This window comes from Acipenser ruthenus, chromosome 20, assembly GCF_902713425.1.
Source record: "Acipenser ruthenus chromosome 20, fAciRut3.2 maternal haplotype, whole genome shotgun sequence".
Classification (NCBI taxonomy): Eukaryota; Metazoa; Chordata; class Actinopteri; order Acipenseriformes; family Acipenseridae; genus Acipenser; species Acipenser ruthenus.
The window spans coordinates 17,594,707-17,608,312 of NC_081208.1; the positions used below are offsets into that span (position 1 = coordinate 17,594,707).

The window sequence follows — 13,606 nt, forward strand, 5'->3', positions numbered from 1 at the left end:
GTGGAGGCAGAGGCAGCTCCAGCTCCTCTGCTCCTGGCGGTGGTGGAGGCAGAGGCAGCTCCAGCTCCTCTGCTCCTGGTGGTGGTGGAGGCAGAGGCAGCTCCAGCTCCTCTGCTTCTGGCGGTGGTGGAGGCAGAGGCAGCTCCAGCTCCTCTGCTCCTGGCGGTGGTGGAGGCAGAGGCAGCTCCAGCTCCTCTGCTCCTGGCGGTGGTGGAGGCAGAGGCAGCTCCAGCTCCTCTGCTCCTGGTGGTGGTGGAGGCAGAGGCAGCTCCTGCTCCTCTGCTCCTGGAGGTGGTGGAGGCAGAGGCAGCTCCTGCTCCTCTGCTCCTGGAGGTGGTGGTGGCGGAGGCAGAGGCAGCTCCTGCTCCTCTGCTCCTGGAGGTGGTGGAGGCAGAGGCAGCTCCTGCTCCTCTGCTCCTGGAGGTGGTGGAGGCAGAGGCAGCTCCAGCTCCTCTGCTCCTGGCGGTGCTGGCTCCCTCTGCTGTGGCGGCTGGGCATGTGCGCACCGTGCTGCCTTCAGCAGCATAGCGAGAGGCTGCTGGGGGACACCAGCATCCTGCCCTTCTCCCCCCAAAAAATTTTCAGGGGGTTGAGCCTGTAACCCCTCCCCTTCCGGCTCTTGGGGCTGAACCAGCAGGCATTTTCCCTCTGCTGGTGGCTTGGGTCCCAGGGCTTTGGAAGCCCCGACTTGCCTCCCTTTGGGCTGTGGACGCACCGACTCCTCCCTTTTGGGCTGTGGACGCACCGACTCCTCCCTTTTGGGCTGTGGACGCACCGACTCCCCCCTCTTGGGCTGTGGACGTTCGGGCTCCTCCCACTCAGGCGTAGGACGTTCGGGCTCCTCCCACTCAGGCGTAGGACGTTCGGGCTCCTCCCACTCAGGCGTAGGACGTTCGGGCTCCTCCCACTCAGGCGTAGGACGTTCGGGCTCCTCCCACTCAGGCGTAGGACGTTCGGGCTCCTCCCACTCAGGCGTAGGACGTTCGGGCTCCTCCCACTCAGGCGTAGGACGTTCGGGCTCCTCCCATTTGGGCTGTGAAGGCAAAACCAGCAGGCATTCACCCTCTGCTGGTGGAGATGGGGACAGCAGGTACTCACCCTCTGCTGGTGGAGATGGGGACAGCAGGTACTCCTCTGCTGGTGGTCCTGCTACCTGGGCTGCTGTTCCATTTATGGTTGCCTCCAGGTAGCTGAGGACAAACTCCACACCTTCCTCCAAGGTGTTTGGGGTGTGTTCCTCCTGATAGGCCTCCCATCTCTCACTGTCCATCATCCACAGGGCCTGGACGACTATGGGCAGAGACTGGGCCTCCAGCCCAGCATTCTCCAGCATCCAGTCCCGCACTTTGATGGCGTCTTCTGCCATTTTTTTTTTTTTTTTTTTTTCTTTTTTTTAAATCCAAACTGCGGTTCCTGCTCTGGCCTGAGTCCTGGAGGCGCTGTCGATCCCACGCAGGACACCACGTGTCACAAAGACGGCCAGAGTGGGTGGCGTCAGACCAGAAACAGGAACACAAACGACAGAGAGATGGGGTTTTGGTGAGGCTGAACACGTGATCGCGTTCAGCATTTAATAAACAGAACAGAAAATAAAAGGTTGGAACAGACAAAAACACTGGACACGGCACTACACGCCAAAATAAATAGACATACAAAACGACTAAACGCTAAACAGACGGTGCAGGACAGACAGACGAACAAACACGGTGAGTGATAACTATTACTTTTACTATTATTATTATTTTACTTCACCTCCGTCTCCAATCCCGTTCTCCACTCACCGAACACCAACCCTGACTGACTAAAAATGTGCCTATTTATACTGTTGTGCTGGGATTCAATTACTAATTAATTATTCACTTGAATCCCAGCACGTGAATTAATTCTGTGCAACCCCGTGTTCACATATTATATTTTAAATGCACGTGCGTGATGTGCAATCCCGTGCCTAAATACAAATATACACTTTTTAAATATACGTGAAACACAGACCCGTTTATATCCCGTGTACCAATCTATACACCAACATTAACATATGCACGCATACATACACAAAACACACAAATGCACACAGGGGCGGGGCACTTTGCCACAGGATAGTTGATGTTTTTTCTAGTTGTTTTTTGTTTGGGTACTTTAAAAAAAAGAGCCTGCACCTCCTCAGCGTCCCAGGGCTGTACTTTTCTCTTATCACATTCGCTGCCCGCCATGTTTGTTGTTTTTCTTTCTGGACTGTACTGACTGATGCAACGTAATGACGAATATCCTTAACCCCACCCCTCGCAGCCGGATTCAGATGTCTTGTGAGGTTGGAGTTTCATGGTTTGGTTCTCACTCGGCTTGACAAATAGCCAGTGGAAAACCATCCAAACCCATGCCATACCGAGTCCTCATGGGTTGGATGTGCCAGTGGAGAAGGGGTATTAATTAAACACAGATTTACCATGTATTTTTGCATGGTATTTTTGCAGTTTCACCATCCTTTCCCCTGGTTATACTGTGCATTTAACTAAGTTTACCCTGGTGTACCATGTCTACAAATATGCCTTACCCTATCTCACTATTCTTTACAATGCTTACCTGTGCTTTATTACACTTTGTTATGCTTTACCATACATTCACTGTGCTTTATTACACTTTTCTATGCTTTTGCTATGGTAAACTTTTTTAAGGGATATTGAGGTTGGCAAAGTCATTGGATGATGTTGGCACTTTTCACTGCAACTTTGAAACAATAAAGTGTTGGTGATTACAACAGATAACTATCATACTGACAATGTGTATCAATGGATTAATGGATTAAACTCAATCCACACTTAATTGTGCCCAGGAGTTAATGCATTATGTTGTGATGATATTTATTAACTGAGTGGAGTGGTCGGGTGAGGGTGTAGGTAGAGATTATTATTATTATTATTATTTATTTATTAGCAGACGCCCTTATCCAGGGCGACTTACAATCATAGGCAAATACATTTCAAGTGTTACAATACAAGTAATACAATAAGAGCAAGATAAATACAATGACTTTTGTTCAAGCAAAGTACAAGTGTGACAAAATACAATTCAATAATACAGCAGATAACAGTGATAGTTACATCAGGATATGATTAAATACAAAATACTACAGATTAGACACTTGGCAGATTACAGTATTCTGAAGTACAGGATTAAATGCAGTAAAACAAGGGGCAGATAAGAGCAAATAAAGTGCATTTAAGGAAGGGTGATAGTGTCCCAGGGTAAAAACAGAGGAGTTCTACAGGTGCTGTTTGAAGAGGTGAGTCTTAAGGAGGCGCCAGAATGTGGTCAGGGACTGGGCAGTCCTGACATCTGTAGGAAGGTCATTCCACCACTGCGGAGCCAGGGTGGAGAAGGCGCGGGCTCTGGAGGCAGGGGAGCGTAGCGGAGGTAGAGCCAGTCTTCTAGTGCAGGCGGAGCGGAGAGGTCGAGTGGGGGTGTAGGGAGAGATGAGGGTCTGGAGGTAGCTGGGTGCAGTCTGGTCAAGGCATCTGTAGGCTAGTACAAGAGTCTTGAACTGGATGCGAGTGGTGATCGGGAGCCAGTGGAGTGAGCGGAGTAGTGGAGTAGCGTGGGAGAAGTGAGGCAGAGAGAACACCAGGCGGGCAGCGGAGTTCTGGATGAGCTGGAGCGGACGGGTGGCGGACGCAGGGAGGCCAGCCAGGAGGGAGTTGCAGTAGTCTAGGCGGGAGAGTACCAAGGCCTGGACCAGGAGCTGGGTAGCGTAGTTGGTGAGGAAGGGTCGGATTCTTCGGATGTTGCTCAGGAAGAATCGGCAAGTGCGTGCCACAGTGGAGATGTGCTGGGAATAAGAGAGGCAGGGGTCCAGGGTGACTCCGGGGTTCTTAGCAGAGGAAGATGGAGAGAGTGTGGTAGATTCCAGAGGAACAGAGATGGAGAGATCAGAGGAGGGGGAGGAGGAGGGAAAGAAAAGGAGGTCAGATTTAGAGAGGTTGAGTTTGAGGTGATGAGGAGGAGAAAGCAGACAGACAGATAGAGTTACGGGAGGGGATGGTGGGGAAGGAGAGGAAGATCTGAGCATCATCAGCATAGAAATGGTATGAGAAACCATAGGATGCGATGAGGGGGCCCAGGGAGCGGGTATAGAGAGAGAACAGGAGCGGACCCAACAATGATCCTTGGGGGACTCCTGTTGAAAGAGGGTGAGGTGTGGAGGTTGAGCTGCGCCAGGTTACCTGGTAGGTGCAGTCAGAGAGGTAGGAGAAGAACCAGGCCAGAGTGTTGCCAGAGATTCCCAGGTCAGTGAGAGAGGATAGGAGAATCAAATGATCGACAGTGTCAAAGGCAGCAGAGACATCAATGAGAATTAGGACAGAGGGGAGAGTGGCAGCAGGGGCAGAGTTTAGCAAGTTAGTGACAGACAGGAGAGCAGTTTCAGTGGAGTAAACAGAGCGGAACCCAGATTGGAGAGGGTCCAGCATAGAATGGTTAGACAGGAAAGCAGAGAGCTGGCGGTGTACTGCCCCTCAAGAGTTTTAGAGAGGAAGGATAAGAGGGAGACAGGACGGTAGTTTTGGAGGGAGGTGGGGTCGAGGGTAGGTTTTTTGAGGAGGGTGTGATAGAGGCTTGTTTGAAAGCAGAGGGAATGAGGCCAGAGAGGAGAGAGGAGTTGAGAAGGGAGGAAATGAAGGGGAGTAGAGCTGGAGCAGCAGCTTGAAAGAGGTGAGTGGGGAGGGGGTCCAGGGCACACATGGTGAATTTGTGGCCCTGGAGGAGGGAGGAGAGGTCAGAGTCTTGTTACCTGTAGACTGACCACTAGTAGATTCACTCAGCTTAAGTAGACTCCACCCTCACTTTGCAAGGGAACTGGTTAACAGCTGCCAAATGGCGCTAAAGACAATACTTAAGCAATACAATAGTTTCAATACACTTCAATGGGATCACACATCTACAAAACATTGTGTGGAAACCAATCAAATTGCACATCAACCTCTATTCAATTTAACCACACTCACCTGGTACTAATCACAAACAGAAGATCACCTAATTAAAACAACCTTTATAATGTTACTTAAATACAGCTAATTACTTAATTACTTGAAGCAGGATCTCTTACCTATTTGCCTCTGACTCTGGTTACCAATATTAACTTGTTGCTCAAACTAAACAGGCAGTTTGTTGCTTATTGCGCAAACCCCCCCCCCCCCCCCTTGTCTTCACATACATTTCCTGTTGTGCCTGTATACTGGCAGTAAGGCTGAGAGAGAAGGGCAATGGCTGAAAAGGTGATCTACTCAGATATCAAATTCTCAAAATCCCAGGAGAGGGGGATACAGGAGGCCCCAATTCAACAGCAACCAGCACACAAAGCAGATACCGTGAGTATCTTCACATACACTCACATACACTGTGAGAAGCTCCTTAGTTTGCAGTTCAGTGTGGGCTCTGTGGAATAGGGTGATATAAGATTGAGCTTCAATATACGGAGTCAGAGCTCAACATAAAGCATTTACTGGACCAAAAGTCATTTTGAACAGATTGCCTCCCAATATGATTAGCCATTCTTAGTGCTGTGCAACTTCCGATGATGTTGCTTCAGCCTCCATCTATTTCTGAACTTCTGCTTTTTTCTGCGAACGGAAAATCTTCTGGGTGACTGCTATAAAAAGTGGCATGGGTGTGTGGCAAAGTGGTTTGCAGTGTAGAGGTGATGCAGTGATCAGTAATAACAATCAAACAACAGTTCAATGGTGAAAAACGAAGCTTTATTATTTGCTTAAATAATACTGGCTATATACAGCGATGTGTAAAACCAGTCAAAGCCACGGGGTCTAGTCCCAAAATAATAATAACACACACTTTAAAACACCTACACAATCACCAGTCCAACAATTAGTGCTCTGTGTGCAAGTGGTGTTGTAAGTACAAAAACAGTGATAACAGTGGTGCAGTGCAGTCCAAGTTTGATGCTGGCTTAACAGCGACAGCTCCCAGATATTTAGCTGTCTACAATGACAAATAACAACAGTTAAATAGACAGACAAGACAACACTAAACACTCATGGTTTCTGGTTAATCTGGTCGTTTCATAGCCATAACAGAGGAACAGATTGCTTCGCCACATCCCCTGATATACATCCTCAGTCACGCCCCATTCAGTAGCGAGTGCAATCACGTATCTTCCAATCCATGACTGACACATCGCTTACCGCATTAAGGCGATGACGTCTGGTATTGTGACTCCGTCCCCTTTCTGGGTGGCCGACTTCTGACTGACCCTGGAATGAACTGCCTAACCATCCAGTCCGGAGCACACTGTTCCTGTTATACCGCGCCCTTACAGGTCGGGAGGGAGATTGTTGACTAGGATTCATTCGCACTCTCTCACAGATGTCACACACAAACTCTAACCAAGACATTTCACATTTACAAAAACAGTCATGAACGATGTTACCTCCACAGAAAAGGTCCTGGTTACCAAAATTGATCAGTTTTATAATTACAGCTATGATATCTACAAAAATATATTGCGTCTGTAAATATTAAACATGGTATTCTACCACTTTGCAAGGGATTGAAATACTGAGATAATAAAAGTTCCACGATTCTGAAAAATAAACATCTAACAGTGCATGTGAGCCTCTTTAGTGCAAACATATTGAATGCAGCTAGGTCTTATTGAATGATTTTAATGATGGTGGTTTTAATATTCACCAACATTGATATCAGTTGCGTAGTCCCCTAGTGATTGATTGAATGATGATTGAGCTGTACTGAGCGAAGTGGGCTGGGCTTGATGGATCAAAAGCCTGCAACCTCTGAAGAGCACAGTAAATTAAAAAGCTTTAAGATCTGCTTTTTTAAATTACATGTACAGTATAGCACTATGAAGTTCTTCCTCAAATCTAGAAACTGATTTCACACTAAACCCCAACCCCCTCCCTCCCTCTCTTTCTATGTCATTTCCTGGTCTGTCTGTCTGGCTATACTCAGACAGTGCTGGGTAGCTGAAAGAGAAGGGGGCAATGACCGAAGAGGTGTTCTACTCAGATATCATATTCTCCAAAACCCCAGGAGAGGGGGGGACAGTAACCAGCACCACTCCAGCACACAGAGCAGGTACCGTGAGTACTTTTATAAAGCCTCAGAAATGCAATACTGGCAGAAACTACTTTTTAGTACTGCAGTGCAATAATGTGTCATAGGATGATATAAGATAGAGCTTTAATTTACTTTACTGAAATATTTTACTGAACTATTACTTTATTTATTTTACTTTTTGTGCTCACTTACAATATTTTCACTTCAGTTTTGGCTATTTCAAAAAAAAAATTTCACATGACATCTTTAACTATAGATATTGTAGATGTGATTGGCAGAAAGCACATTATTAACATGATGGTGCTGCAACTCTAACAGCAGCTTTTAAATGTAACAAAATAAAACAAACTAATATGCAAATATCATTAAATATTTAGACACCAGATTTAGGTGACTAAACACTTGTGTGTAATTTAAAAGTGGTAACCAACAATGCTTTACTGTGTCTCCATTGAATAGTCTACCATCAGTGATTTAAATCATTTTTTAAAATACTTTCCCTCTCTCCTCCTCCAGTCCAGCCCAGTTCTCGTTCAAGTGTCATCTTTGCTCTGGGAGCTGCAGTGTGTGTCTTACTGGTGGTAATCATCGGCATGGGGATAGCAAGTAAGTACATTTTTAAGTTTGAAAGTACTTTAAGTTTGAAAGTACAGGGCAGCAGTGTGGAGTAGTGGTTAGTGCTCTGGCCTCTTGACCGGAGGGCCATGGGTTCAGTCCCAGGTGGGGGACACTGCTGCAGCTGTACCCTTTGCAAGGTCCATTACCTAGATTGCTCCAGTAAAAACCCAGCTGTATAAATGAGTAATTGTATGTAAAAATAATGTGATATCTTGTAACAATTGTAAGTTGCCCTGGATAAGGGCGTCTGCTAAGAAATAAATAATAGTTACAAATGCACATACCTTTTCCTGATATTTCCATTCCATCTAACTTAAGTTGTTTTTTTCAAACTGTGTGGACTCCACCTCCTTCACGGTATAATATAGAAGACAGTGTTGAAATTTCACACTACCACATGATTTCTCACAAAACAGGAAACAAACATGGTAAACAACACCTGCAGAAAAGCTGGCAGCCTGTTAGCCCTTTCTCTTCACAGGAAGTCATTTGTAACAGAGCCCACTTGCAAACTTGTTGCATTCTCAAAACAGCCCTCTTCTTTTTACCTCTCCGCTCCCAATTTCTGCTTTTAGTTTTCCCAGTACAGATGTAAAGCAGATGTTTAAACTTAATCAATTAGAATTGTGGACTATTAAGACTTGGTTAAGCCTTGGTTAGCACTGGTTTAACAGGGGGGCTGATACAGTGTTTATAAAAGGCAAGTGAAAAGATTGCCTTGCTTTGCATTGCCTCACTTTGCATTATTTCAGTATGCTCGCTGCTTATTTGTCCAGTTATACAGATACAAGCATCCCAGTCTGAGGATGAAAAGAATGCTATTGGGTCAACAACTGTAAAACCTTCAGAGCGGAGGAATGACCTCAGAAAAGACTTTTGCTGGGATCCAGAATCTGAAAATGAAGGTTAAAAACAATTTCTTATTTCTTATCCAGTTAACACTGGTCACTTGCGATCCACCTTCAGACTTGTAGAGCCTATGCCACACTGACTGAATAATAATAATAATAATAATAATAATAATAATAATAATAATAATATTATAGCGCCTTTCACACCAAGGTGTCTCAAGGCGTTGTACAAAACAATCAGCAACAATTAATTAAAAAAAATTCTATAAATACAGACATAAATAAAATAGGCAAATATAAAAATGAAATCAATCATAAAAGTACAATATATTATATATAAAAAAAACATTGCAGACTGCATGTGACAGTTTGGCTCACAGTGGTGAGGTGGATGACGTCACGGACCAGGAAGTAACTGACACCAAAACAGTGGATGGGCGGGTGAAGCTGAATGCTATTGCACTCAGCGTATTTAATAAACAAACAAAAGGGCACGTTGCTCGCTCTCTCCGCTCCCCGTACTCTCCTCTGTACACCCAACCTCGAGTGCAGAGAGCTGCAGGTTTATATACTCTGGCCGAGGGATTAACTAGTTGGTAATTATCTTATCCCTCGGCCAGAGTCTGCACGCGTTTGGTAAGGATGCATGACTGTCAGCTAGTTAAATAATCAGTAGCTGATCAGCCATGCATCCTCACGGGGTTTTTAAATATAATAAAAGACGCAACGCTTTTATCCGCGCCGCAAACAAAAATACAAATAATAATAAATAGGGGCGGGACACTCCGCCACACTGCAGTAAAGAAAGAGTTTAAGAAAAAACAGCGTAAAATATTTTATTATATGATTTTTTTTAATTTGTCTGCTGTTATGGACTAAATGTATCTTTATAAGTACAAAGCAATTGTTTCAGACTTACCAGAATCCTCTACCAGATAATGCCACAGTGATTTCTGGCAAAACTTGAAAAGGCTAATAATAAGGCTGTGAGTCTACAACACAAAGAAAATAGAGACTCTGTACTTAATGTTTAAATGATTACTGTTGAACACATGAGCTGCTATTTTTTTTCTAATAGAACCTACTTTTAATTAACAGATGATCCATGTGAAATCTGTCCAAAGGGCTGGATGTGGAGGTACAAGGGAAGCTGTTATAACATTTCCAAGGAAAAAAATTCCTGGGACTCAAGTTGTAATGCCTGTCCCAACAAAGGAGATCACCTTGTTGTTATTGAGAACAACACAGAGTTGGTAAGAACATAGAGGACGCTGTGTGGTCCAGTGGTTAAAGAAAAGGGCTTGTAACCAGGAGGTCCCCGGTTCAAGTCCCACCTCAGCCACTGACTCATTGTGTGACCCTGAGCAAGTCACTTAATCTCCTTGTGCTCTGTCTTTCGGGTGAGATGTAATTGTAAGTGACTCTGCAGCTGATGCATAGTTCACCCATCCTAGTCTCTGTAAGCCGCCTTGGATAAAGGCATTTGCTAAATAAACAAATAATAATAATAGACAGATTGTCTTGAGAATAATGCACCTTACATTATCTTTAAGAAACCCTGGCTAGCAGAACCATTAGTCAACCAGCAATGGCAACTGCACAATGGATTGGGAACAACTATATTGCACAGTAATGACAGGGGTCCTGGTACAGTTGTACACTGTCTATCCAACACTGTAATAACATTCTTGTCTCAGTGTAGCTGCCCTGGGCAATATTTATTCCACATTTATATTGTTGTCATTGCAAGTAATACTTTCTTATCTAGGGTATTTTAGGGTAATTATGATTGGATTATAATGGGGTTTTCAGACTTCTGTTTGGGGAATACTTTCTTTTCTGTTTTATTACCAGGAATTCCTACGTTCGAAGATTACAGGTAATACATTTTACTGGATTGGGCTGAAAGGCAAATTGAGCCTGGGAGAATGGCGCTGGGTGGATAACACAACTTTCAAAGAAACTCTGTGAGTCTCCTATGTATTTTTTTTTACACATACAATAAAATCATACAGTCTTAGATGCACAGTGTCAACAGTCTAGGGAAGTTATGGTAAGATTGTACCATGCCCTAGTTAAACCCTACCTAGATTACTATGTGCAGTTTTGGTTACCCTACTACAAAAATACATCATTGCACTTGAGAAGGTAAAGAGAAAGGACAACTAGACTGATCCCAATGGCACTTAATAGCATGAGCTATGAGGACAGGGCAAACTAATTAAATCTCTTAATCCCAAGAACAAATAATGGAAAGATTGTACTTGATTGAAGTCTATACATAATCAAAGATAAAGTTAACCCAAGACACCACTACAGATTTAGCACAGAGTGTTGAACAAGAGGACATAAATGGAAGCTGAGTAAAAATAAATAGAATAAGAAGGTAGGAAGCCCTTTTTTACGCAGAGAGTTATAAATGCATGGAACAGCCTACCAGGTGAAGTAGTAGGATCTAAAACACTGGGAACATTTTAAAAAGACTAAATTCTGTGCTTTAAATTTGACCCCCCCCCCCCCCCCCCCCCACCCAAGTAGGGGCAAATGTTGTGCCAACAAGTAATGGGCCTTGATGGGCCGAACGGCCTTGTCCCTCCCAATCGTTTTTTATGTTCTTATTTGTACAACATACCATAAACTGTACTGTGCCAGTGTAATTTAGCAAACGTGCTGCCACTGCACTATGAAACCAGTAATGGCCCAAAAGACAATGGTGTAAAACACATTTCTGGTCAAATTCACAGAAAACACAGTCTGTAAAAGCAAACTTATTTTCTTAATTCAATAACAAACTAACGGTTCAATTTGCAATCAAATCTGCAACAGGGCATGACACAAAAGTCAAAGATTGGTATCGATTGCCATTTTAGAATTATTTCAGTCACCTTATTAATTCACAGCCTTCCAAAATGTTATATACTTTAGTTGGTGTTTTAAGATGCAAGACGCTTTGATTGCTGATATCAAATTGTTTTCTTTCAGGTTCCTTTTTGACAATACAAACCATAAAGGTCTTGATTGTGTCAGTGTTTCCAAACAAAAGGTACTTGCAGACAATTGTACAACACAGAGACCTTGGATCTGTGAAAGGAGAGCTGTCACATTAAATTGAATCACATGACAAAATGCAAGGATGTTGAACCCATTAATATTGGGAGAGCTGCAAGGGGACAGGATACATGATATCCCAAAAACATACCTTACCTTGAGTGGAACTGACAATCTAAAGTCACAAAAGCTTGATAATAGTGTGAGACACTTGGAAAAGACACATACGGAAACAAACCATATTGTGATATGCAGGACACTTTTGATATACAGGGATGTCACAAAGGTTCCCATTGTCAACACAGTAGCCAGACTGATTCGTCTGAAGTCACCCAGCTTTTTTTTTTTTAATATTAAATCCATAAACTAAATAAGGACAGCCAAAAACACTTGTCACATAATAGTTAGAACTAATGAATGCATTGAGTGTACTTGGAGGTAACCACCCCACTCACTAGAAAAAAGCTTTTGAAAATGTTTGACTTTTGATGGTTATCTCCTCATACAATTGATATGTCCTGTAGTTATCTCTTACATCTAGATTATTTTATGAATGTTATTGTTTGTTAGAATTAAACAAATGTAGAATATTACATTGCTATTAATGTGTTTTTTTTATTCTGAATACAGAAAAAATGATGGTACTCTGTTGTGTACTGCACAGCTAAGGTGGTACTGTATATTGCTGCTCACTGCTTGAGTTAAGTTGCATCTTCAAGTGTTCATAAACACATATATTAAAATGCAATTTGGATGACATATGTGTAGTCTGTTTTTGCTAACAAATTGAAGGTTTTTTTTTATAACTTTTCTAGTGTGTTAAAGTAGAATGACTGATAAAACTAACTGTTTTTATTTATGTTTGAATATTTTTCCCCATCAATATTATTACTTACCCTGTTGTTTCATCCTAATATGAATCATGAGGGACGTCTGTTTGAGCCAGTTTGTCAAGGGACAGAGAAGTGTAATGTGAAGAGACATGTGATTAATGAGATGAGATCTCTATGTTTGAGAGTTCCCTTCCAAGGTAAAATGAATAATTTATTGGGCCATCTTTGAGATTGTTATTACTGCAAAATGTTTACTCGAAAAAAGAATGATTGTGGGAAGAACCATATACTCTCCCTATTCTGAAGGAAATGCAAACAATTGTATGTATAAAACTCCAGGCTAGTATTTATTAAATGTATCTAGTAAGTCTCTGCAAATACACTACAATGTGCAAAGCTAAGTGTAGCGGTATGCCAGCATAGACAGAACAGGTTAGATAAATATTATAAAGAGCCTGGAATTAGCCGTCCTACTTATACTGTACCAAATATATTTAACTTTAATAGGTTTATTGGTTTGTCCAACTTGAGGAACAGTACTTTCAAGCAAGTGAATTAGCAATATGGAATAAAGCCAATACAAAATCTATAATTAAAGACATATTTAGTCGCCAATGCTTTTTTAAGATTGTACAGGGCTTTGGGTGATTCTCATCAAAAACTCTATAGCAACTTTCTGTACTTTTTTGTATTGTTTACTAAATAAATAAATCCCACCGTTGACATATGACTGGAGTCTGTGGGATAGTATTGTGCTGTGGATGCTGCAATAGAAAGAGCGTTTGTTGCTATTTTTATTTTCACTCTACATATGATTTTAGACAGCCTTCTCAAGATCCAATTGTCTGCCCAGATTGTTAAGATATTTTTTGTTTCTTCATTCTTCCTCGTGCCGCCACAATTATCTTTTTTGGCCAAACTCTTTGACAGCCATTGCAGTAGTTAAAAAAAGCTTGACATGTGTAGCTCTGTTCCCCTATTGGCTTCATATACGGCACATGCCTCCCTGGTACATGATGACGAAGTTCCTGTCTGGCCAAGTCTGGCCAAATGTGGTATCATACAGCAAACTAGACCAGAAAAAGCTTACTGCAGCTGCTTTGTTTCTTCGTGAGATTGGAGCAGATCCCAATCCAAGAAAAACTGTTGACCAGGCCTGGTCCTGCTGTTTAG

At 43.0% G+C, this 13,606-nt stretch overlaps 1 protein-coding gene across 2 annotated transcripts; it reads left to right on the plus strand.

Moving 5' to 3' along the window:
- The first annotated feature begins 1,605 nt into the window (after positions 1 to 1,605).
- LOC117425252 (killer cell lectin-like receptor subfamily B member 1B allele C) lies at positions 1,606 to 13,163 on the plus strand. 2 transcript variants are annotated; one of them, XM_058993572.1, is made up of 7 exons: positions 1,606 to 1,706; positions 6,976 to 7,101; positions 7,600 to 7,689; positions 8,478 to 8,606; positions 9,651 to 9,805; positions 10,407 to 10,519; positions 11,535 to 13,163. In XM_058993572.1, exons 2-7 carry the CDS (start codon positions 7,008 to 7,010, stop codon positions 11,662 to 11,664), a joined length of 711 nt encoding a protein of 236 aa, XP_058849555.1. In that variant the 5' UTR covers positions 1,606 to 1,706; positions 6,976 to 7,007; the 3' UTR covers positions 11,665 to 13,163. The 2 variants fall into 2 exon arrangements, with proteins under 2 accessions (XP_058849555.1, XP_033897965.2); XM_034042074.3 differs by lacking the exon at positions 1,606 to 1,706 and adding an exon at positions 5,240 to 5,360 and having other exon boundaries at positions 11,535 to 12,359.
- Positions 13,164 to 13,606: the final 443 nt, after the last annotated feature.

Excerpts from the sequence above, each read along its gene's own strand:
- LOC117425252 (XM_058993572.1), top strand. The coding sequence starts at position 7,008 with ATGACCGAAGAGGTGTTCTACTCAGATATCATATTCTCCAAAACCCCA. Across the intron at positions 9,806-10,406 it reads TTGAGAACAACACAGAGTTG|GAATTCCTACGTTCGAAGAT; the intron begins GTAAGAACATAG and ends TTTTATTACCAG. Across the intron at positions 10,520-11,534 it reads ACAACTTTCAAAGAAACTCT|GTTCCTTTTTGACAATACAA; the intron begins GTGAGTCTCCTA and ends GTTTTCTTTCAG.